General features: G+C 36.0%; 9 protein-coding genes across 11 annotated transcripts; 4 read left to right on the top strand and 5 right to left on the bottom strand.

Moving 5' to 3' along the window:
- The first annotated feature begins 384 nt into the window (after positions 1 to 384).
- On the top strand, positions 385 to 2,223 carry LOC130509230 (uncharacterized). The gene is made up of 9 exons (XM_057004978.1): positions 385 to 435; positions 506 to 637; positions 718 to 766; positions 901 to 961; positions 1,222 to 1,317; positions 1,548 to 1,601; positions 1,677 to 1,742; positions 1,841 to 1,919; positions 2,002 to 2,223. Exons 1-9 carry the CDS (start codon positions 400 to 402, stop codon positions 2,077 to 2,079), a joined length of 651 nt encoding a protein of 216 aa, XP_056860958.1. The 5' UTR covers positions 385 to 399; the 3' UTR covers positions 2,080 to 2,223.
- Positions 2,224 to 2,317: 94 nt separating this feature from the next.
- Positions 2,318 to 4,845, bottom strand: LOC108848007 (uncharacterized protein At2g38710-like). The gene is made up of 5 exons (XM_018621408.2): positions 4,192 to 4,845; positions 3,609 to 3,734; positions 3,123 to 3,237; positions 2,847 to 2,940; positions 2,318 to 2,705 (listed from the first exon to the last, which is right to left on the bottom strand). Exons 1-5 carry the CDS (start codon positions 4,287 to 4,289, stop codon positions 2,521 to 2,523), a joined length of 618 nt encoding a protein of 205 aa, XP_018476910.1. The 5' UTR covers positions 4,290 to 4,845; the 3' UTR covers positions 2,318 to 2,520.
- A 145-nt stretch (positions 4,846 to 4,990) lies between these two features.
- On the bottom strand, positions 4,991 to 7,005 carry LOC108848006 (uncharacterized protein At2g38710-like). Its single transcript, XM_018621406.2, has 6 exons — positions 6,846 to 7,005; positions 6,409 to 6,514; positions 6,047 to 6,166; positions 5,769 to 5,883; positions 5,561 to 5,654; positions 4,991 to 5,382 (listed from the first exon to the last, which is right to left on the bottom strand). The coding sequence occupies exons 2-6, from the start codon at positions 6,504 to 6,506 to the stop codon at positions 5,162 to 5,164; spliced, it is 648 nt and encodes a 215-aa protein (XP_018476908.1). The 5' UTR covers positions 6,507 to 6,514; positions 6,846 to 7,005; the 3' UTR covers positions 4,991 to 5,161.
- Positions 7,006 to 7,616: 611 nt separating this feature from the next.
- On the bottom strand, positions 7,617 to 9,058 carry LOC108845879 (haloacid dehalogenase-like hydrolase domain-containing protein Sgpp). 3 transcript variants are annotated; one of them, XM_018619074.2, is made up of 4 exons: positions 8,900 to 9,058; positions 8,560 to 8,680; positions 8,318 to 8,469; positions 7,617 to 8,236 (listed from the first exon to the last, which is right to left on the bottom strand). In XM_018619074.2, the coding sequence occupies exons 1-4, from the start codon at positions 8,932 to 8,934 to the stop codon at positions 7,789 to 7,791; spliced, it is 756 nt and encodes a 251-aa protein (XP_018474576.1). In that variant the 5' UTR covers positions 8,935 to 9,058; the 3' UTR covers positions 7,617 to 7,788. The 3 variants fall into 3 exon arrangements, with proteins under 3 accessions (XP_018474576.1, XP_018474578.1, XP_018474577.1); XM_018619076.2 differs by having other exon boundaries at positions 8,318 to 8,433; XM_018619075.2 differs by having other exon boundaries at positions 8,560 to 8,674; positions 8,900 to 9,022.
- A 408-nt stretch (positions 9,059 to 9,466) lies between these two features.
- On the bottom strand, positions 9,467 to 11,673 carry LOC108844654 (annexin D4). The gene is made up of 6 exons (XM_018617938.2): positions 11,518 to 11,673; positions 11,261 to 11,436; positions 10,527 to 10,745; positions 10,215 to 10,436; positions 10,030 to 10,101; positions 9,467 to 9,940 (listed from the first exon to the last, which is right to left on the bottom strand). The coding sequence occupies exons 1-6, from the start codon at positions 11,561 to 11,563 to the stop codon at positions 9,728 to 9,730; spliced, it is 948 nt and encodes a 315-aa protein (XP_018473440.1). The 5' UTR covers positions 11,564 to 11,673; the 3' UTR covers positions 9,467 to 9,727.
- Positions 11,674 to 14,431: 2,758 nt separating this feature from the next.
- Positions 14,432 to 16,082, top strand: LOC108846029 (annexin D3). The gene is made up of 6 exons (XM_018619237.2): positions 14,432 to 14,591; positions 14,682 to 14,827; positions 14,913 to 15,140; positions 15,218 to 15,430; positions 15,507 to 15,599; positions 15,691 to 16,082. Exons 1-6 carry the CDS (start codon positions 14,516 to 14,518, stop codon positions 15,892 to 15,894), a joined length of 960 nt encoding a protein of 319 aa, XP_018474739.1. The 5' UTR covers positions 14,432 to 14,515; the 3' UTR covers positions 15,895 to 16,082.
- Positions 16,083 to 16,190: 108 nt separating this feature from the next.
- LOC108844119 (uncharacterized) lies at positions 16,191 to 19,397 on the top strand. The gene is given in 8 exon segments (XM_018617335.2): positions 16,191 to 16,298; positions 16,300 to 16,666; positions 17,043 to 17,383; positions 17,747 to 17,899; positions 18,281 to 18,373; positions 18,673 to 18,731; positions 18,823 to 18,916; positions 19,028 to 19,397. Coding segments are annotated over 8 exon segments (1,425 nt in total). The 5' UTR covers positions 16,191 to 16,205; the 3' UTR covers positions 19,253 to 19,397.
- On the bottom strand, positions 19,376 to 20,309 carry LOC108844120 (uncharacterized). The gene has a single exon (XM_018617336.2). The coding sequence runs from the start codon at positions 20,200 to 20,202 to the stop codon at positions 19,636 to 19,638; it is 567 nt and encodes a 188-aa protein (XP_018472838.2). The 5' UTR covers positions 20,203 to 20,309; the 3' UTR covers positions 19,376 to 19,635.
- Positions 20,310 to 21,120: 811 nt separating this feature from the next.
- Positions 21,121 to 23,992, top strand: LOC108844688 (kinetochore protein NUF2 homolog). Its single transcript, XM_018617976.2, has 11 exons — positions 21,121 to 21,376; positions 21,490 to 21,708; positions 21,785 to 21,875; positions 21,961 to 22,140; positions 22,222 to 22,311; positions 22,396 to 22,503; positions 22,823 to 22,876; positions 23,025 to 23,139; positions 23,232 to 23,389; positions 23,493 to 23,588; positions 23,742 to 23,992. The coding sequence occupies exons 1-11, from the start codon at positions 21,213 to 21,215 to the stop codon at positions 23,805 to 23,807; spliced, it is 1,341 nt and encodes a 446-aa protein (XP_018473478.1). The 5' UTR covers positions 21,121 to 21,212; the 3' UTR covers positions 23,808 to 23,992.
- The last annotated feature ends 14 nt before the right edge of the window (positions 23,993 to 24,006 follow it).

Genomic DNA, 24,006 nt, shown 5'->3' with positions numbered 1-24,006 from the left:
AATTAATTATATATATGTATTATATATGTTATATATATATATATTAAAAATATATTTCAAATGTCAAATATTGTTTTAAAAAATATATTTTATTTATAAATTTATTTTTATATATAAATTTTATTTTTGATATCAAATTAATTTTATGACACTGTTAAATAAAATTAAATTAACTATATTTTTTGTTGTTTTTATAAATTATAAATGCAAATATTCTAAAAAAAAACTCTGTATGAAAGCATTGAGCATGAAACGTTTGGAAAACATTGATATTAGGTAAATACTTTTCTAGATATTTCTTTTTTTTTTTTAATTCTTGATTGGATAGTTAGCCTGCTTTGTTATCAGCTGTAAGAGGCCTACAGTATCAAAGATACACCGGCGATATTTGGTGACGGGATGAATGTCCACCGTTTAGCTCCTTCTCTACTTGCGGTACCTTTTCTCTAACTCTCTCTCTCTCGAGCTGATTACTAATCTTCCTCTTCTCTTTTGTTCCCACCAGCTTTCTCTACCTACTACTCCACAACATGCCTCTTTAAGCTTCTCCTCTCTCGGCCTCGGCGTCGCCCCCAATGTTCTTAACCGCAATAAATCCGTAGTCCTCCACCGTCTGGTTACCTCCTTTAGTCAAAGTGTTAGTCTTTTTAATGTCTTCTTTAAATCTCTGTCTTGTTTAAGCAAAGAAGAATCCATTGAGAATGTGTGCATGTTTAGGCTTCCCATAAACCTGAAGATGCTGACCCTTATGTTGATGAAGAAGAAGGTACATTCATATATTGTTGACAATTGTAGACTTATAAAGATCTTAACTTCGTTGCTCTGTGAATGATGGAATGATAATACATTCAGTCACAAAGGCTTTGCCTTTTTACTCTCTTCCATTTTTTTTTTGTATAGGAGGAGAAACAACGTTGGATAAGAATGCGACACGCTGGCAAAACCCGTTCGTTTCGGAAGAGTATGTGATTTACTCAAGTCCTTGATTTGGTACCATGTTAAAAAAAAGAAGTACTTCTTTGGTTCGTGACTCAAAAACTTATATGTTCTGTCCTAATCTTTTAGCTAAGAAGATCATTTCGATTCTGCTCTATTTGATTGAAATCTGCATTTTGAAAGGAAGTATTATATTATTTGGGTAGTTAGTTAATATAGCCTTTTGACATACCCTATCTTCCTTATGATGATGATGGTCCTGTGCGACTGACATTTTGCTTGCAGGCTTGTAAAGAAATTGAAGAGATATGGATTGTCTGGAATATTGTCTTACGGTTTACTTAACACAGTCTATTACACCGCAGCTTTCCTCTTGGTGTGGTAAGTTGAACGTACTTTCGACCCCAATAAAGATACCTGAACTTTATGTGTAGCCATATTTATTTAGTAGACAGTTTTGGCATTTATAGATTTGATTATTCAGTAATATCTCTCTCTTTTTTTTTTTTTTTGAAGTAAGTAGTCTTTAGTATTCTTAGTCTTTCTTGTCTTTTGCTCCATCATAACATTCTCGAGCGAGAAAAATGATGATTATTCATATATATGTATAGGTTTTATGTGGCCCCAGCACCGGGAAAAATGGGTTATCTCGCTGCAGCTGAGAGGTATGGAATAATCTCCAGCATTTCATAGCGTCGTTATAGGGGACCCTAGTGAAGGACTCGTGGTGTTGGATGCAGATTTCTTAAAGTGATGGCCATGGTATGGGCTGGAAGCCAAGTTACTAAGCTCGTCAGAATAGGAGGGTAAGCTGCTGATATTTGTTTCTTATTTTGTACTTATTAGTTTGTTATGATGTTGTACACAACCAAAAAAAAAAAGAAGCGTGTTTGATGGATTGCAGGGCAGTGGCACTTGCACCTATTGTTGATAGAGGACTGTCTTGGTTTACAGTTAAATACAAGTTTAAAAGTCAGGGCAAAGTGAGCCATCCAAATTTGCATGGTGTTGATGATGATAATGGTGAAGAGTGATCTAACCTTGCATTGTGATTTTTTTTGACAGGCTTTCGGCGCAATGGTTGGGATATGTCTTGGTCTGGCTTTGATGCTATTTCTCGTTGTGACACTGCTCTGGGCCTAGCACAGAGTAATTGCTGCATTTGCAAGAGTTTTTGCTTTTTACAACAATTTTGTTTTTTGGTTATTTACATTATGCACTTGACACGTATTGTGGATATGATTTGCAATGAAATTATGGATTACTCTAAAGAAGAGGATTTTTATATTCCCAGATGAAAGAAGAAATATATGTAAAACTCAAATAATTAAGAAAACTTTGATCTCTTAGCATATCTCAGAGTTCGCAGGAACAAGTAGAAATGGTTATTCAAAGTTTGTTTCTTTGATTTTATGACATCGTTGTAATTACAATTGTGAAGCAGCCAAATAGAGAGTTTCACCGAAAAGAACTTTTAATCAGAGAGAGTACAAATACAAAGATAAGTGAGGAGGAGATGCAACCCATTAGCAGCAGCTTTACAGTGCAAATCAAGACAAGGTCATAGCGTGATTGCTGGTCTCGTTAATAGTTGGGGGCGACACTGCCTCTCGTGGCCTTCACATACGCTATGTATTCACTATAATGCATCCTGAATAATGTAGTCTGGTAACGTGATAGATGGATTCTCCTACGCACCGGTTCAGTAATTTCACCGTCGTACCCTGCTTTAAACACCAGCGAGTCTATTGCCTCTAGCTTTGTCCAGCCTGCAGAATGAGATTATATATATATTAGCATACCCAGAGATCAATCAATGCTGCAGTTTTTCAACGTTTGATAGGGCGGGAGTTCTCAGGTCTATAACTCAAAACATATAAACTCCTAAGTTTGTATCATCAACATGGTACCTTCATTAACTGGCACCTCAGGCAAGTATGTGGCGCTTCGCTTTATGTTAGCTACAGGGTCACTGAACTCAATGACTATACCATGCTTTCCCACCTTCATAACCAAATCAGGGAAAGCGTTTTAAGACATCAGAGGAGATCCACCAAAAAAAACTAAGCGAGTCTAGGGATGTGACATCAGTAGAAGAAGGTTTTATCAGATGTGATGGTTGAAAAGCATAGCATGGCACTCTACTTGTTTGGTCGTACATGAATAATTAACTGAAGATAAATTACCTCCCAATCAAGATAATCCTCTGGAGTTTCATAATCAGTCACGATAGAGACAGTACATTGCAGAGACGGCAGTTCTCCGGGTTGTATTGGTGGGAACCTGTGATCCCTCAGGGCACTGTAACATTACATATATAACAAGTGAAGTCACAACCAATGTTATTGACCAAAAAAAAAGGTAAAACAGATCCATATTGAAATGTAACAAATTTGAGTACTGTATCAGTTGCCACGCTTGGTTTTAAGTTAGAAACTTATAAATAAAACGTATAAAGGTACGTATTCACTCTGACCCATTAATCCCGAAAGTAGTCCGATCATCCTAGCCTTCTTTTTATCATAAACATCCGGTGATAAATGGATTGATCATAACCCTTTATATAATAATTTATTAAAATTAAATTCTCAATGTGGATACAACACACGTCGTTGGTTGCAATTGGTCAAAGAACAAAAACGATGTCAGAGGAGTAGTAAGTAACTAAGTACCCGTTCAAGGCATATTCCTTGAAGCTACTGCTCAAGCGGTGTGCTTCTAGAGTACCTACACATCCACGCAATCGAAATCGACGCTCACCACCATTCACTGCTTTCTTCCAGGTGACAAAACATGGACTACAAGAAAGAAAAAGAAAAAGAAAAAACAACAGTGGATTATAGTAAGGAAAGATCATGTGTTTCAGGATACACTATTCATCAAATATATTCAAGTATTCAACATATCATACCCTGAAAGACAAAAGGAAGAAAAGAGCTGAATATAGGACATATGAGCTAAGTAGATTTCTACCACGATCGTTTAAATACTCGATTTAGGTGTAAACGACACGAATTTATTTGGAAAAGGTATCTGGTTTTGTGTGTAAGATAAAGTCAAACTTGCATGTCATAACATAATAAACCAAAAAAAAATGAACCGAGAGTGTTCAGAACAGAACTAGAAGCTAAGTGGAGTGGGAGATTCATGGTAAGAAAGGGACAAACTTTCACAAAACGCATATTTGATAGAGAATCAAACTTGCAGTCATAACTCATAACCATAATAAACACAAAAGGAGTTTAATGAAGTTACTGTATGGAGTCTTCAAAGGCAGGTGGAGGTGTGTCTTCTTTGTTGTAGTGAGAGACCAAAGTGTCGAAACAGTATACAGCCATCTCTCTGTTTGCCATTTTTTTCTTTAAAAGACAGCACCGCAGCAACAACAAAAACAAACCTTTGTAATAAAATCTTTGAAGTTGTCAACACTAAAAATCGAAAGCAATTTTAAATATCTAATAACGAGTTACACAAAGCATAGCATATACTCAGAGAAAAAAAAAACGAAAAACTTTGAGATCTGTTTAAGCTTTTGAGCGCATTGACTTTTTTTTTTGGTTGTCTGTCTTTTTCTCAAGAACGTGATACAGCTCTCACTTCCTCGATTAGTTTTAAGGTTTGCACTTTTATTTTTATTTTTTATAATCGGTTTAGATTAATATAAATCAAGTAGAGCAGTTGCGTTTCTAATCCGCGATTTACGAAAGCTTAAACTTAGCATGGAGAGTCAAACTAAAACCAGCTCAGTGGTCAAAAAGTCTTCTTCTTTATGAAGATTATATTGTTCTCAACAGTCAACATTCATATGAAACATAAAAAATTAGTAAGAATGACTCTCTTATTACTTAAGAAAACTAACTTAACTCAAACTCTCAAAGTCTCACACCAAATACAGCAATGTCATTGAACCAATAAATCCTCCTCATATTTGGAAACACTCATATTTAGATAATCTCTTAAATACATATAGAATCCTTATCTCTTTAGATCATAAACCAGTTAGGAACAGGATCGATTGCCGCTCAAGCTTACTTCAACAGATAAGACTGTGAGAGAGATCAAAGTTGGTTTCTTTGATTTTATGACATTGTTGTAATACAATTGCGAAGCAGCCAAATAGAGAGTTTCCTTGAAGAAGAAGCTTCTTTTAATCATAGAGAACACACAAATACAAAGATAAATGAGGGAGGAGGTGCACCCATTAGCAGCAGCTTTATGGTGCAAATCAAGACAAGGCCATGGCGGGCTTGCTGGTCCCGTTAATAGCAGGGACAACACCGCCGCCTCTCGTGGACTTCACGTATGAAAGATATTCGCTATAATGCATGCTGAATAATGTACTCTGGTAACGTGTTAGATGGATTCTCCTACGCACTGATTCTGTTATTTCACCGCTGTATGCTGCTTTGCGCACCAGTGAATCTATTGCCTCTATCTTTGTCCAGCCTGCGGGATGAGAAGTAACGGTAATATTTTATAATATATACACACTAGCATACCGATTGATCAATGCTGCATATAGGTTTCAAGTTTTGATCCAAACAAAGCGCAGGAGTTCTCAGGTGTTAACTAAAGATACAAACTCCTAAGCAAACCTAATTTTGTATCATCAAAAATGGTGTACCTTCATGAGCTGGCACCTCAGGCAAATATGTGGCGTTTCGCCTTTTATTAGTCACGGGTTCAGTGAACTCAATGATTATACCATGCTTTCCCACCTTCAATAGTCAGAAAAATTCGGAAAAATTAAGCGAGTGGGGAATATAACATAAGGGATGTGAAATCAGTAGGTTGAGGATTGAATGGCATGATTACTACTAAAGATAAGTTACCTCCCAATCAAGATAATCATCTGCAGTTTCATAATCAGTCAGGACAGAGACTGTACATTGCAGAAAGGGCAGTTCTTTGGACTGTATTGGCGGGAACCTACGATCCCTCAGGGCACTATAATATTACATAACACAAAAAAAAAAGTGCATTTACAACCAATGACATTAATGAACTATACGGCAGCAAAACAGTCTAAAGAACACATGGTTGTTGCATTTGGCCAAGGAAATAATGTAAGAATTGGAAGAAAAAAAATGTGAGAAGAGGAGTAAGGAACCTGGTCAAGGCATAATCCTTGAAGCCACTGATCAAGCGGCGTGCTTCCAGTGTACCAATACATCCACGCAATCGAGGCTCCCCACCATTCACTATTTTCTTCCACGTCACAAACAATGGACTTCAAGAAAAGAAACAAAAAAAAACACTGGACTATCAGTTAGGAAAGAGTTGATGTAAATATTGATCACAGCATATGAGCTAAGCTTGATTTCTGCTACTGAACATAAATACTGACAACAAAAAAAAAAAAGAAAGAAGGTTTCACTACAGAACATAAGTACTTGAGAGAAACAGAACTTGCATGCCATACAAAATAACAAAACAATCAAAAAAGGGAATGGGGGTTGAAAAGAAAGTAACTGATTGGCGTCGTCAAAGGCAGGTGGAGGAGTGTCATCGTTGTTGTAGTGAGAGACCAAAGTGTCGAAACAGTACACAGCCATCTCTCTCTTCGCCATCTTTTTGGCTTTAGAAGACAGAGACAACCGCAGACCGAACAAAAATCAAAACCAAACTTTTGTAAATATTTTCTGTTTTCAAGTTTCAACAATAACAATCGAAAGCAACACTAAAATCTAATTAAAAAATTACACAAAGCATAGCATTCTCAGAAAAAAAAAAGAGTATGAAACTTTGAGATCGGACAAGGAAACTGAGCAAAAGGCTAGAAAAGCATAGAGATCTATGAGAAGAATTGAATTTTTTTTTTCTGAAAGCTGGTTAAGGAGAATTGAAATTAAACAGATAGTTAACCAATTGAGAGCATTATGATAAACACAAAATAAAGCGGAGAAAACCTGAAGGAATCGAAGAAGATGGCGTGGTGAAATTGCTAAAGCAGCGTGTACGTTTTAAGCTTTTGAGCACACTAATTAATGTTTTTTGGTTCGTATGTGTTTTTTTTGGTTCGTATGTCTTTTTTCTCAAAAACGTGATAAATCTCCCTACCTCGATTAATTAATGTTTTTATGCTTTCATCATATTAAAGAAAGAATTGTTGATACTTGATAATATACTGTATGTGTTCTTTTTATTAACACTGATTTGTTTATATATACGTTTGATATCTATACGACTATTTTTAAAACAATTTTAGCATCCGGATTTTCACAATACAATGTTTCTACTATCTTTTAATAAATAATTGATTTTAAACATATTTCAGTATAAATTAAAAACAAATTCTATTGATTTGATAATTATCAATAGACAAAATAATTTATGTTGTATTATCTAAAAATATCTTTTATTATTAACTTTTAAAAATAAAAGAAAGATAAATCTCTATTTTATAATTAATTATTTTACATAATTTTTAACTAATAGAATTTCAATAAACACAATTATTATTTTAAAATTTTTCATTATATAATATATAAAAATATTTTTCTGAAATAAATTTTTCTGAAATGTAGATTTTCGGAAAGAAAAATAAACGTTTTCAAAAAATAAACTTTTAGTACTGACACTCCATATTTGAAGTTTTACTATTAAAAACTTTATATTTGAAGTTTTTTTTTTGAGAACCAAAAACTTCATATTTGAAGTTATAGAGTGTTTTTTAGAGATATTCTGAACATAGAATATTTTTATTTGAAAGCTTCCATTGTCATAAATTCCCACAAGAATATTCAACAAAGATAAAAAAAAAAAAAGGTAAATGTCAGAGGCTGCTAATACTTGTTTAGGCTCCACGAGCCAGACAAGTGAGACAACGACAAGCTCCTCACTCACTCACTCTCAAGCCTTTTGAGAACTCTCCTTGTTATCAAGCTCTTCCAACACAGCCCACAGTTTTGGATCCGCATAGTTCTCAATCAGAAAAGCAGGTTTCGCTTGCACAAGCATGCTCGCTGGATTACCTGTAGTCAATCCAACCACAGGCATTCCAGCTGCAACTCCAGCCTTTATCCCAGAGACCGAGTCCTCGAACACTAACGTATGCTCCTTCGACACGTTAAGCACTTCGAGAGCCTTCAAGTAAGGCCCCGGGTGCGGCTTGGGGTACTCGCATTCGGACCCGAGAATCACTGCCTGGAAGAAATCAGTCAGACCAAGTTTGGATATCATGAGCTCCGCGTTTTCTTTTGGAGCGTTTGTGACAGCAGCTCGTTTCAATCCACGATCCTCTATCCATTTGGTTAGCTTTATAAGCCCGTCGAGTGGCTTTATCTTCTCTGCTACAAGTCTATAATCAATAAGAGAGGAAAACAAAGTTAAATCCAAAAACTAACTCAAACCTTAAAAAGGAAAGTTTAAAAAGACTTACTTGCGGTAAAGAGCTTCCTTTTCCTCACAGAACTGTAACCCTCTAGGAACGTCATCAGGGAAGAGAGATAGAGCAACCTCAGAGTTGTGTTTTCCAGCGATGTTCTCAATGTAGAACTTCTCGTCGATTAGGACACCGTTGTTAAAACCAATCTGTGAATTAACACAAAGAAGTATGAAGTTGAGAGTGAGTACCAATGTGATATATTAAGATTCAAAGACATGTTTTTATGTATAAGTAACCTGTTGGAGAAGTTGTTGGAAGGCGATAAGGTGGAATGGATCAGAATCACAGAGAGTACCATCAACATCAAAGAGAATGGCTTCTAAAGGAGCAAGATGTGAGAGCGAAGGTTTGCTGATGCTTCACAACATAACAAACACAGAGATCGAAACTATGAGATTGCATCTAAAGGATCAAACTTTATGATACCCAATACGGTTTAGCAACCATTGATTGTTGTTTGCAATGTTAATAATGATTTAGGTGCATAGTTCCATTGATGTCGGAGATATACACAACAGTACAACAGAGATCGTATGAATCAATGAATGAAAAGACGATAGGAGAATTGAAGTGTACCTCACAGAAGAGTTAAGATCCGAGAAGCCATTCATTGTGGTGGAACTGAGAAAGAAAACGAATCTAATCGAGAAGAACAAGAAATGAATGGTTTTTGAGAGACGTGAAAAAGCAGAGTGAAGAGGAGAAATGGGATCTTTAATGGTCCGCCAGGGGAAGATTCGCGGACTTTTCTTCGCCACGTGGCAGCTTTTCTTTCCTTACCGCAAAATGCCAAAACTGTTAACCGGAACATCATACCGACATTTGGTTTAGATACTGAAATTGCGAACCAAATCAGTTATTTAAACGCCCTTCAAAGTTCAAACTTATACATACATCATACATGATTTATGATTAGACTTTCCCACACAAGTTCTTAATATTTTTGTTTTGTCAATGTGTTACTCATTAGACACATTCGTTAATTTGATTCAGGTAAATCCTATATTGACATTTTTAGTTTATTTTCAAAAATCTTCTTGGCTGTACGTAAAAGTTTAAGATAGTTTTAGTTTGTCACAAACAGTTTCTAACAAAAGAAACGGATTTTTAAACATTAATACGCAGTTTTGTAGCACATGCATGTAACGGGAACTGTGTTACAAATTTATTAACTATGTTTTCAGTTACTGGAACTGTGACCATAAAGCATGAAAACCGAGTTTAACATGACACACTCTCTTCTCTTCTTGAATCATGTCACCAGACACCAGCGACAGTAACTTTATTATCAGACACGATAAAAAGGGTATAGAAAAAGCAAATGTTGGAATAGAAACATAATATCGAAAAAGAAATCCAAATGTTCAATAACCACAAGTCTTGGCAATACGTTCTTAGCCGAAATTAATTCGATTTGGATAGTAGTGTGAGCAAGAAATCTCTATAGTTCCCTTTAATCTTCTCTTGAATTGTTTGGGCCAAAGGCTCTCCATAGAGCTGATTATACTCTTCTGCTATCTCCTTCATGTCACTATGATCTGCTCTCGTAACGAACACTCTTGTCAACCATTTTTTGGTACCCTTGTCCGCGTCTTTGTTCAAAGACGCATTCAAAATCTACATCCAAAGACAAGATATTTTGTTAGAACAATAAAAGTTTATACATGATAGTAGATGTTATCATATAAGTTCATTAGTATTATTACCTTGCTGAAATACACAGAAGGTTTGAGCAAACAAAGCAATGCTTCATTGATGAGCGAAGACTCAGATACACCCTGATGATCAAACCACAAGATTTTCTTGAACCATTAGAAAAAGTTGTATGAATCAAAACATGGAGTTATATATAAAAAATACTATAAGAAGTGAGTTGTCATATGTTATTTACCCCAAGAAGGTCAGAGCCTTTGATTTGGTTGAAGTGTTTGTAGAGATGTTGGAGATGAAGTTTGCTTCTTGTGCTCAGAATCCTAATAACCTCATCATTCTCTATGGCTCCCTCTCCGGAAGAAGCCACTGCCTCGGCCAAAATCTTAGCGTCGGATTTGGCTGAATCTTCCTTCACCTTGTTTCCTTCGTATCTATAAGCACTTACGAGCCCCACAAGCAGCTACACAACACACGAAGAGAGAATGAGAAGAGATCAAGTGCTAGAGGGTGTACGCGCGTAGTGTTGTATGGTTCGTAAGAATGTACTGACCTTGCGTTGCGGGCCATGGATGTGAGAGGCAATGTCTTCTTCCATGGACTGGTCGAAGAGAGAGTGGTAAGCTTTGCGTGCCCCTAGGAGATCTTCAGAGGAGCGAGTGCATGACACCTCTACGATGAGGTTGTAAGATTCATCTCCTTTCTTAAGTGCTTTCTTCACCAATCTTGCGTCTCTCTCCCATGGATGCATCGACCACATCACTACCGCGTTCTACACATCACAGACCAGACTTTCATCATTTCCGTCAAGTAGAAACTCACTTGTTAAGTGGTTATCTTAGGATCCTTGGTAATGTGAAAGAACAAACACTACTATAGCAACATATATAGCATAGAGTATTTGATCAACATTCTTGAGACTATATGACTAATTAAACTCTAAGACTTTAACCAGTCACACTAAATCATTACATAAACAGAAAAAATCTATCTATACAAAGGGATAACCTAATTATTATTTAGTTTATGTATTACCACTATTTATGAAAATTCAGCAATTTATTAAAACTGAAATTTATGTTTTTGTACTTCTATTAGGTAAAAACAATATAATTGGTTTGTTATTGACTTATTGTGTAAAAACTAGTAGAACTGGTAAAAATCAACTATATAGATTTAGATGGTAATATTTTTTTGGCAAGAAGAAGTAAAAACTAGTAGTAATCAAATACTTAGAAGATAGGAAAATAGAAGAGCCAGAAAATAAAAAAAGGAAAGATAACTGACAGTGAAACGAGAGAACTCAAGCTTGAGATGTTTGACAAAGTGATCATGACATTTCTCAAAAGCTCTTTCTTCATCTTCCACAAAGAAACTCTTGCTTGCTTTCCTAAACAACTTGCGATGATCCTTGTGTGAGTTCCCCAGAGTACTTATTAATGCTCCCTCATCAACTCCCATTCCTGCAAGTTTTTTTTTAATGATTTCAAATAGTTAATCTCGAATCATTCTGATCATGACTAAGATTGTTTTTTCATAGTTACCTGAGATTGCTTTGGTGATGCCTTCGAGGTCGAGAGTATGAGCCATTTTCTTGATGTTTTAGTTTTTTTTTGTTCTGCTTTGCTTTGGTTGATGCAGAAAGCTAAAGAAGAGAGATAAGTCGTTTTATATGATGCTGATCATTAAGGGTGATGTTGTGGTTTACGTAGGAAGACAAGGGTATTTTTGGTATATAAAATCTTATTTTAGTATAAAACTTTGTGTTCAGATTTAAGACAGAACGCTAGGGGTCATTGCTGATTTGCTGTAACGAAAAGTAACGCCCACGAAATTTATTGCATCTTTTAACAACTGTTTCATGTGAAAAGAAATGCATTACTGTAGTCCAAGACAAATTAAAATTTACTGTTTTTTGTTTTAAAAGGAATTTATTAAGTTTGACCATTATATAAAGTGAAATTAAGTATATAAACTTCTGTTTTTAAGTATATAAACTTATCATATCTACAATACAGAACGGGGTTTCCGGGAAAGAAAAAGAGGTTTAATTTAACACAAATGTATTTTTTCATTTGTCACAACATGTATTATAAGTCCTTTTTCAAAAAAAAAAAGCATGTATTATGAGTTTGAGTTCGTATTATGACATAGTGATAACATTGTATAAAACACTAAAATACATTCTAATAGGCATTGACTAATTTAACAACTGTTTCATTTGAAAAGAAATGCATTACTGTAGTCCAAGACAAATTAAAATTTACTGTTTTTTTTTTGTTTAAAAAGGAATTTATTAAGTTGGACCATTATATAAAGTGAAATTAAGTATAGAAACTTATCATATCTATAATACAGAACGGGATATCCGGGAAAGAAGAAAAGGTTTAACAGTTTTCAAATGTATTTTTTATTTGTCACAACATGTCTTATAAGTTTGAGTTCGTATTATGACATAGTGATATACATTGTATAAAACACACTAAAATACATTCTAATTGGCATGGTCTAATTTTGTATTGGGAAACTTGCAGCATAAGCAAACCAAAGTGAGCCAAGGTTACACATGCACATGCATAAGATTAAGGGGCATGTGGGGTTTTAATAGGTCGAAATCGAATCTCAGATAATCAATAGAAAACTTAACGAAGTCAATTACTTGCGATCTCACTCAATCCTAAACGGATACTCGATAAGAATTACAATGGAAAAATGTTTACTACATATATAAAAAGGGGTTTCAAGATCATGGCTAAGCAGAGAGCATATCTTTTTTTCTCTCTCTCTTAAACTAATGCATTCTTTAACAAAACTTTTATGCGTTCTCATATGTCCAGACTGTCCCTTTAAAAAAATCATGTACGTAACCAATTTAAAAGAGTAGATGAGAAGCCTCTATCAGACTATCACGTTTCTTTCGCGATAGTGTAAGACTATAAGTGATTAGTTTATCAATTTTCTCCAACAAGCATCACATGGTGTTTTAAAAAGGTTGTTGCTGAGTATCTGTCATTGGTCAGACCTGCATGGCTACGTACATGTGTCCCTTTTACAACAAAATTATTTGGTAAACCAATTAAGAGCTATCAAATAATTGTGTATGACAGGCTGTTTTGTTCAGACTGTGCCCATAAACAAGATCACGTTTTACACGAAGAGATGATTTACAATAATTTAGAGGGGACAGCTGTGTCTATCTTTGAGGGTTATATGATTTGCATGTCGCTATCTCTTTTATTTGATTTGGTTAAATTAGTTCGTCAGTCATTACTCATAAAATTCGGTCATTTTCCATCCTCTTAAATCTATTTTTTTGTCTATATGCATATGTCTCACACAGCTACATGTTCTTGACTACAACGCTGTTTATAGAAAACAATACATCCGAATTTTCTTTTGTTAACACTGTAATATCAGAATAACATTTTTCAAAAGAAACACCATATTATATATATATACCAGTTTTTGACGTAATTTTTTTTTTCTAATGAATCTTCAGACACAATCATTTTAGTTTCAGATAATTTGCTAATTTAGATAATTTGCTAGATTTCTATTTTAGTTTTACAATATATATTAGAAAATTTTCCAAAACATCCGGATTTCTTATAGATAAAAAATAAAATTACAAAATAAAACTATCTAAAAGTTTTTTTTCAGAAAATCCCCTCAAGTGGTAAGTAGGGGTGGGCACTTCGGTTATTTTATCGGCTCAGTTCGGTTTGATTAATTCGGTTCTAAAAAATTTTAAGTTGAAGTAAACCATATTTAGTTTGGTTTGGATCGGTTTCGGTTCGGTTTGCATTCGTTTCGGTTTGTGTTTTGGTTCGGTTTAATCGGATTTTTTTAGTTTAATTCTTTTAAGAGAAATCATGTTTTGAAACATCAACACATGATAATGAAATCATCATGTTGGTGACAATAAAAAAATAAATTATTTGAACTAAATCCAATATAAAATTAAGTCAGTAATTTTTTGTATTTAAACGTAAAACCAAACACTAAAATGTAATCTACTTATTTTAGATTATTGTCTTTGAACCTAATATAAATACTATAGGCAATAGGAGTGGCACTTCGGTTATTTTATGGATTCAATTTCGGTTCGGTTCAGTTTGGTTAATTCGATTCTAGAATTTTTCTAACCGAAGTAAACCATTACTAGTTTGGTTCGGTCTTGACTCGGTTTGGTTCGGTCGGTTCTGTTTAACTCGGTTCTGTTTTTTGCCCACCCCTAGTGGTAAGTACGAGATAGATTATGGAATAGTTATACACATAGGGACTATTCAGTAACATATATAAATATTGGACCCTCCTAGTCAAATATCCTCCAAAATAAAGTAATTACAGACTTTACAGTCCCGACGAAAAAACAAAAAAAATATCATTACAGTAACGTATTCGGGGGCATTTTCGTCAACAAAAGATTCTCTTATTACACCTAAACAAGAAAACGTAAAAAGAGAGAGATAAAGAAATTACAAAGGCAGAGAGAGAAGGAGAAGCACACGCTCCTGAGAAACAGAGGAACACATCTCTCAAATGGCGACAATTAGAGTCCCAGACGAGGTCCCTTCTCCAGCTCAGGATTCTGAAACTCTCAATAAAGCTTTTCGCGGTACGTTACAATCTTGTTCTCTGCATTTCACGTACGTTGAGCTTTTCTCTGGTTCTTGAAACTGGAACTGTGTTCTTGTTGTTGTTGTAGGATGGGGAACAGACGAGAAGGCTATCATACGCGTTTTAGGTAAAAGAAACGAGAGCCAGAGAAAGAGAATCAGGGAGAGTTACAGAGAGATTTACGGCAAAGATCTTATCGATGATCTCTCCTCTGAACTCTCTGGTGATTTCAAGGTACTGACATTGAGATTAGAGACTCTTGTGATCTATTTTATAACATGTAACATGAAAAAAAGAACTTGTGTATTTATTCAAACAGAAAGCTGTGATTCTGTGGACGAAAGATCCAGCAGAGAGAGACGCAAGGTTTGCTTACAAAGTCTTGAATGAGAAAAAGAAAACCACAGAGAAGCTGAAGATCGTCGTGGAGATCGCTTGCACAAGCTCTCCTAACCATTTGATTGCTGTGAGGAAAGCTTATTGTTCTCTCTACGACTCATCCCTTGAAGAACACATTGCTTCCTCCGTGCCCTTTCCTCTTGCAAAGGTCTTTTCTTATTCTTTTTTTGTCGTTTAGCTGTCTCATTAGAAACTCGAGTTTGATACCACATTTTTATGGTACAGTTGTTGGTGACATTAGCAACTTCATTCAGATATGATAAAGAGAAGGTTGATAAAGAAGTAGCTACAATAGAGGCGGGTATGCTGCATGAAGCGATAACAAAGAAGCAGTTAGATCATGATCATGTCCTTTACATAATAGGAACTCGCAGTATCTACCAGCTCAGAGCAACTTTTGCTGCTTACAAGCAGAGTTATGGAAACACATTAGATAAGGTTAAATGATGATCTTTTTGGCTTTGTTTTTTTTTTCTTTCATGGATACTTGATGTTGTGTTGTTATTATGGACAGGATGTTGATGGATGTCCAGGAGATGCTGATCTGAGAAGTTTACTGCAGATGGTAATCTTGTGCATTGAGTTCCCTGAGAAACACTTTGCAAAGGTACTAAAAACATTTGAGCAGACATGGACTCAAGTAGCAAAAATATGATCAAGAAAGACAAGAAAGGTGTTTAACTATGTTCTTCTTGCAGGTTGTACATGATTCTATTGAGGGGTTTGGAACAGATGAAGATTCGTTGACGAGAGCGATTGTGATGCGTGCAGAGATTGATCTGATGAAAGTAAGAGGAGAGTATTTCAATATGTATAATTCAAGCATGGATAACGCTATCATTGGCGATGTTTCTGGTGACTACAAGGACTTCCTCATGACTCTACTTGGTTCCAAAATCTGATCTTTGTTTTATATTTATTCTTGGCTTGGCTTGTGATTTGTGACTTGTATCAAAACTTCTCGTTCCAATTCTGATTTTAAAAATTGTTAGAAAAATAATCAAAACAACTCTTGATTCTGAATTTGTATAATATGTATATTTGAAAAAAGGTTTGAAAGCTAAACAATTAAGCTTGTGTGCTCATGTGATGTTCTCTAAAAGCATCTTCAAAAAACGTCGTCGTGTTGTCTATTGGCCGTTAAAAAACGTTACAATTTTTTTTTTTCGTGGAATCAAAAACAGAGCAAAGTTATCTTAACAATCAGGTAGAGATGGGTGGTCATCTTGAAACCACGACTCAGGTGATGATACACAACAACTCCAAAGAAAAATGGCTAAACATCTCTTCTGTCTCGCACGAATCCAATGGCTTCTTTCAACCACTCTTGGCTCTCTTCTCCTCTCTCCGAACCTCCCACTTTCTTCCTCTCTCCATCTCCACAACCAAAACCCTTCAAACTCTCTCTTCTCCGAAACAAATCTTCACCGACACCCTACTCTTCCTCTCCAGACAACTCTCCGGAGGTTGAGGTCGCCCTGGATCCCGTTAAGCTTGCGTTAAAGAAAGCCGAGGCCTATAAGAAATCTAAAGCCGAGCAAAAAAAACCTGAGAGAAATGCCGCTGAAGAAGAAGAAGTGCCGCTCTCTGTGAAGCTTGCTAAGCAAAAGGCTGATGAGTATAAGATGCAAAAAGAGCTTGGAGCTGATGTTGGTGTCCAAGAGGCTAAATCCAGTTTAGTAAAAAAACATTTATTTTTAGATGGAAATGATGTCATGTTGTTTTGCCTTTGTTTGAGCTGATCAATGAGCAGAGAATATGCATGGACAGGGTTGATTATATTCAGTACTATTGGTTTCCTATGTATGTTGTTGAGGCTACATATCTTTGAAGACAATCCTTGGAACTGTTGTTGTTTTGTCTTTGTTTGAGCTTGATCAATGCATCTTTTTAATAGGCTTTAGTGAAAATGAGAAGAGAATATTCATGAACAGCTTGATTGTATTCTTAGGCATTGTAGTTAATGTGTTTTTATTCTTTCTTTGACATGTTAATATGTGCAAACTCAATCAAAAACGTGATCTCAAGACTTTTTGATTCTGTTTTTCAGGTAGTAGAGAGAAAAGTTCTGTTAGATCATCAAACAATAAGGTTGAGGAAGAGAATTATATTGGCAAGAAGAAAGAGTTGAAAGTCTCCAGCATTGATTTCGTTGGACTTGGATTCGCTGATAAGAAGAGCACAAGGGGGCTTCCACCGGGGCTGGTTCCTGTTGAGGACTATTTTCCTGGAGGGGACTTGCCTGAGGTGGAGTTTATAGTTGGTGACAAAACAAGATTTGACAAGACAGAAAAAGAGCTTGATCAAGAAGGAAACGAAAACTCTGATGTATATAAGCCCAAAGTTTCGACATGGGGAGTTTTCCCTAGACCTAGGAACATCTCTAAAACGGTATGTGATTATTATGCCCATAGGGGGTTGCTTTGTCCAATGTTGTCTTTAGAGATCCTGTGCTATTTAGTTTACCGTTCAGTATGATGCAACAAAAAAATGACTTGTTGGTGTAGTTACCTATAGTAACAAGTAGTACACTGTGAGCTGGAGCTATAGTACTATAAAATTTCCTTAACCATTCTGAAGGGGGTAGATAGATACTTGTAGTTATTTGACTTGTTTGAATGATTCACCTCTTTGTGATGGTCTATAAAGTTCTGTGAACTCTGCTTAAGTAAATACATCTATATCTCCTAGAACACTACGTTTTTGAACAATTTGAACCTCTAAAAAGAGATATGTACCTTTTTCTGGTTTAAGTTTGGTGGTGGAAGGACACTCCAACCAGGAGATTCAATTGAAACCGCTGAAGAAAGGACTGCGAGAGAAGAACGGACAAAACAACTGCTCACTGCTTACAAGGAATCAATAGGACTGAATATTGATCCCAAACTCAAACTTGAGTGTGAGGAGGTACTCCCATGACATTTTTTTTTTGTTTTGTCCTCTTCAGCATGGAATCTGTTAGTTAGGATTTTATATTCAATGAGAATGTTCCAAACCATATCATATAATTAAATTATTAGTCACTGTCTTTAGAAATCCTATTTTTAGATCATAACAAGGATATGAGTTCGGCTGAAACTGTGATAAGGACTCATGTTTACTCAAGCAGATTCTCATATCTTCATATCAGCTTTATCCTCATGCATGTTCTTTGCTTTAGAATCCTAGAAACGTTTCTTTGCTTTATCTACATGCATGTTCTGCTTCTACTCGTGCCTCAAGGTGGCTAGAAACGTTAATGCTCATTGTCTGCTTCTTCCCTTGATTTTGGCACTTTAATTATCACAGGCACTAGAAAAGGGGAACTCCCTTATGGATTCAGGGAGACTCAAAGAAGCTTTGCCATACTATGAAAAGGTCATGGAGAAAATAGTCTTTAAGGTGATTTCTCCAAACTTAGTTTATCACTTCATCTCATATTTATGCATTATGATTATCTACTCATCAGCATGTATGTGGAGAAAAAATCCAACAATCTTTATGTAGCAGCAGGCCACATAATCAATAAAAGTATTTTAAAAACCTGATTAATATATGCCTTAATTAGATCCATGAACCTGGTTGGGTGTCATCACTCTATTGACATCTTAATCCATTGATGCACTTATATATCTACTAAAGAAGTAGGCTGCTTCAGAAAATAAATATGGCACTAACTAACTATGAGTTTAGTTGTGCAGAGCGAGCTTCATGGATTAGCAGCTTTGCAGTGGTCTATTTGTCAGGATTCACTTAGAAAGTAAGTAAGCAGCATGCTTTATTGATGATGTTGAGTATAGGACTTTATGGTCTCTTGTGCGCTAAATAGGTTAGTTTGGAGTGATTTACAGGGCAGATAAGGCAAGAGGCATGTATGAGAAGCTTCTGTCTCACCCAAACCCGAGAGTGAGCAAGAAAGCGAGGCAGTTCATGTTCAGTTTTCAGGTAACTCCAACACCCACAAAAGTATCGTAGCTGGAGATGAGTTTTCAGTTCATGTTATGTCCAGAGTTCAGGGAACTTAGCTAAGTTCTTTTTTTTTTAATGAATTTGTAGGCAATGGAGATGCTGAAGGTTCAGGGTTCGAGCTTCATGCAGATAAACCCAGGCTATGAGGATTACTTTGAAGCCTTTGTCAAGAAAGACAAAGTTGATTACAAAGTGAAGGAGGAAGATGGAGAGACTATGGGAATAAATGAGACACTTCTTTATGTGATTCTTCTTGCTTCTCCTATTCTATTAGTCTTTGTTGTTGCTGCTCAGAGAGGGAACATGCACTGAAGACACAAAATCTTGTCAACTTCTTACATTTAAGTCGTGTTGTATATATATATATGAGAGGTAATGTGATGCAAAACAGCCAAGTTAGTCGTTGGCTGGTTTGCATCTATTGTTGTTGACCTTAATTCAAAATTTATTTTATTAAGAGTTTTGTATACAACACAACATAAAAGAAACCCAACTAAGACATACCATATTTACAACAAAGAAAATGAAATGAACTTTAGAAACTAGACTCAAGAGTCTTTAACCGAACCCTAGCTTATAACACACGCATCACATTTCATTCTAGTTTTTAGCAAAAAGTAACGTTTTGTGTAATGCAACACCCTAAAATGTCATAAGATTTGCTCATCCATGGCCACATGTGAGCAAATCCAAGATTATTTCTTGGTCTGGCATTGACCAGCTGCCGAGCCACCTTTACCAGCTCCACCACCTCCTGCGTCGACCGTCTTAACTTTAAACCGTTCATCTCTCAAGTATGGTGGGCCAACATTGATACCTCTCATGGTGAATCGTGGCGAACCAGCGCTGAGACTCCTCTGCATAGTCATTGACTTTGTAGGAGGACGAGAAACTTGTTTGAATTGGGACACAGCGTCTCTGATTTTGTTAAAGAAACCAAGAAACTTGTCTTTGGCCCCACCTGGAAACATCTTCTTAAGCAGCGGAAGTTGTCCAACGTAAAGCTCTCTCATATACTCTACTACCGTCAAGACTCTCATGTCCATCCTCGAACCCTTGTCATCATTATCAACATGTTCTTTGAAAAGTTTGTCGTAGAGATCTCCAATGTCGCTGTATTGTCTTTTCATGCTCCCATTTCTTAGTCTTGTTGATTCAGAATCATCAACCAATCCAAAGAAGAGACTGGTCTTGCTTTCTTCGTCTTCTGTGGGATGATAACTCAGAAAATTAATGTCGAGATGTTTCTTCTCCATAGACATAAGTACGTACTAACCAATTAATCACCAGAAGTCTTTTGGGCAAAACGTTTGTTTGTGTTCTTGTTTTGGTTTGTTTTTGTTTTAGAATGTGTTTAAAGATGAGAGGAAGAAAGCAGAGGATTTTATAAGGAAGCAAAAACGAGTAGAAAAGATAAGATCTTTTGCTTGTTCCAGACTTGTCAACATGACTTCTCCAACGTTGACTATGGGTCCAAGGTAATTGACTTCTATTTTGGTGTTGGGCCAATCAGAAGGTGACTTGGTCCCACTCTTGGAGAGTTTTTGAGCTGTTTCTTGGTAGAAGCCGTTAACTTCGGAGCTAAGATTTTTTGTTTTTAAAGCATTTACTATGACATTGCAACTATAAAATTGATTATATAGACAATTTGACAATCGAGAAACTATAAGATTGATTATATAGATAATTCGATCGACAATACTATATACTTTATAAAATCTACGTCTAATTGCATCATCTGAGTGTTCATTAATAAATCATCATCTCCGGAAATTAAATAGTTTAGATTCAAACATTAGATCTGGGTGTAGAAGCTTTTAAATTTTAACTTCAGAACTGAGATTTTTATATCAATATTTAAAACTAAATTTAATTTCTTTTTTTGACAAAAAAACTAAATTTAATTAAACGATTAAAATTTAAAGTTTAAAATAAAATTTATTGTGATGGACTTCGTTGGAATTATATTTATTTTGTAATTGGGCCTGATCTCTGTTTGTAAAAGATGGCTTTTAAGCCTCTCAAAATAAGGAAAAGTCGAAAAACCCGAAATAAGCAATCGCCGCCCACTTGACATCGAGTCCTACACTCCTACTAAAGATGCCACGTGTTATCCTTATGTGTGCGGTTCCTTTCGTCTAGGCGGGAAAATCAAATTTAAATAAAAGCACATCTCTTACTCATCGTCACTGTTACCGACCACTTTTTTTCTTCTTTCGAGAAATCCAGAAACAAGCAAGCAAACCTGACCTAAAAAGCCAAAAAAAAACAGATGTCGCTCCAAGACTATCCGAAGTTCTCTCGTTCCGACATCATAACCGTCCTCGCGGAGGCTAACATCGCTTCCGTCAAAGATGCCGATCTCAGAAACCCTACTTTCGATTCCGTCTCCGACCTTTACACCAGGATCCTCATCTACCTCGACGTCATCACCGAGTATCTATTCCTTCCTCCTTTCCTTCTTTTTTTTTTCTTAATCTCTAATCAATTTCACTAAACCCTAATTTCCCCAAATTTGGGGGAAAATGTGTTTTTTTTATCCCAAACAGAGAAGACAAAGGACAAGTCGATTTCGAGGCACTGGAGCAGCTGGAGAATCCAGACCACCACGTCACGTCAGCTCCGGCTATGATTCTCTACGTCAAACTCAAACACACGTTAGAGATGGTGGATTGTCCACTCAACATCAATTTCAAGGACATGATACGTCCTGACTCCTCCCGAACCGAGTTTTTCATCAGTGCTCTTTTGAACTACGCTCTACACAAGTAATCCCCTCATCAATGATTGTAATCTACGTGTTGAATCCTCTAGTAAAGTTTGATCCTTTTTTTGCATCTTTAGGGATTCGAAAATGGAGCTTATAAGACCACTGGCGGAAGAGTTGACTCTTCTTGATGAGCAACGGAGGCAAGCTGAGGCTAAAGTTGCTCAGGTAATGTTGTGTTTGTCTAATAGATTTAAGATGTTATTATTTTTTATTTTTTTGGTTTCTCTCAAGGTTGTCTTGTTCCATGCAGTTGAAGGCAGAGATTGCAGAGTTTGATGAAGCTAGTGAAAGGGATTCGCCTTTCGTTCAAGAGCTAGAAGTGAGTATCCAAGAACTCAGTCAGAAAATAGCGGAACTCAATAACGAGCAGGTCTCACTACGAGCTACTTTTAACAAAATGAAAGAGGAGAGTACACAGCTGGATGAAAAGGTGTAAAGCTATCATCATGTCCTTTTAGTCTGAGAGGCGTTTCTAGCTATTGACATGTGTGTTTATTTTTCTCTCTTACAGATTTCGAAAGCAGAGTTTGACCTTGTGCAAGCTGTTCAAGAAAATGGAAACTTACGCTCACTGATTGTTCAGTCCCCAGACAAATTGCAGGTGTATTTTTGTTCCTTCTAGCAAGAGAGTTTTTTTTTTTTGTGTGTAAAGAAACACTGGTTCATATGTTTGTTGTGGAGACAGGGTGCTTTAGAAGAGAAGAAACTAGTTCTCGAGGAAACAAAGAAAGCTGAAAGATTAGCAATGGAAACTTTCCAGGAAAAGGCTGCTATTCTTGAGGTTTATGAAAAGGTATTATTATGAAAGTTCTTTGCATTAACTATTTGAAAATTTCCAAGTCACTGGTCATTATACTGATCGCTCTCAAACGATTTCGATAGTTGAATTTGATTTCAACCTTATTTACTAAGTGTGGTGTTTATTGCTGTAACGTGCTGTCTCTCGCTCGCACTTCACTAATTTGGTGTATAGTAGATGAGAGTGAATCTAAGGTGGACATTATATAGATTAATACTTTCTTACAACAGTTTCATACTTTCATTATAGGACCTTAATCACCAATATTTTGCTTTATCATTGTGTTCATTCTATCTCTGTGTGCCTTGTGTAGGCATTCAAGAAAATATCAAAGTCATCGGCGCAGCTGCAACTAATTAACGAACAGGTGACTAAGGAAAACAACTCCCTTACATTTTCATTGCTTGTTGAGTGTGAAGTGTGAACCATGCATGTGGCAAGGCACAAAGCCTTCCAGTTTATCGGAATTAGATGTGAAGTGTCTTTGAATGTATCTTTTGTTTGTTTTGACGCAGGTAACCAATGTCAAAGCAATTGAGAAAGACCTAAAAGCTCAGAAAGCTAAGCTAAATGAGGATAAGGCATTATACAAATCACTTGAGGCAAAAGTGGTTGAGCGGGAAAGAACAGGCAAGACTTGGTTTATATATCTTCCCTTTTTAGAGATAATGTTTCTCAGTTTTGTTGTTCGCGGAGACTGTAATGTTATATTCTTTCAACAGTGAAACAGTTGCACGAATCATTGAAGCAGTTAGAGAAAGAGAAACAAGTCATGTTTGATGATTGGATGAAACAACTGAATGAATTAAAACAGGAAGTTGAATCCAGAAGACGTCAACTTGAATCCAGACAACATGATGTTGAAGCAGTAGTAGCTATGGTAATAGTTCCTTATTCTTAGGAACATCTAACGTTGTGAATCTTGATGCTTTAGCATGGACCATAAGCTTTTTGGGTTGTTGTTGTTGTTTATATATGAACAGGTTGATGAGAATGCTGCCAAGACTAACCAGGTCAAACAGTCAGGACAAGCTAAAGTGAAACAGTTGGAAGCTAAATATGAAGAGATCGTGAAGCAGGTTTTTTTCTTTCTCATTTCGATTTTAGTCACCTTTCTATCATGCTGCTGCACATCACTATCAGATCACTTGAACAGCATTAGTATAAGGCAGATTAAGTGGCAGTTTCTTGGTAAGACAAGTTATATTGAGGCTTGTCTTTGATGGTGGCAGTTTCATGAATACACGGTGAAGTTTGGAGCGGTTCTGCCAAGCTTCCAAGAGGGAAAGAAGGTTTGAATGAGCTAAGTGAAAGTAGAGACGAGTAGAAAAGATTAGCTTTTGTTTGTCCAAACTTGTCAACACTATTATCTTGGTAGAAGCTGCTAACTTCGGAGCTAATAATTGCATACATGCATACATTACAACGTAATTTCGTAGACGTGTTAGAAGAAGTTGAGGCTTACATAGAATTTTTCAAGTAAGTTCATAACGGTTG

Source organism: Raphanus sativus, chromosome 3, assembly GCF_000801105.2.
Source record: "Raphanus sativus cultivar WK10039 chromosome 3, ASM80110v3, whole genome shotgun sequence".
NCBI lineage: Eukaryota > Viridiplantae > Streptophyta > Magnoliopsida > Brassicales > Brassicaceae > Raphanus > Raphanus sativus.
This window is presented reverse-complemented; position numbering and strand designations above follow the sequence as displayed.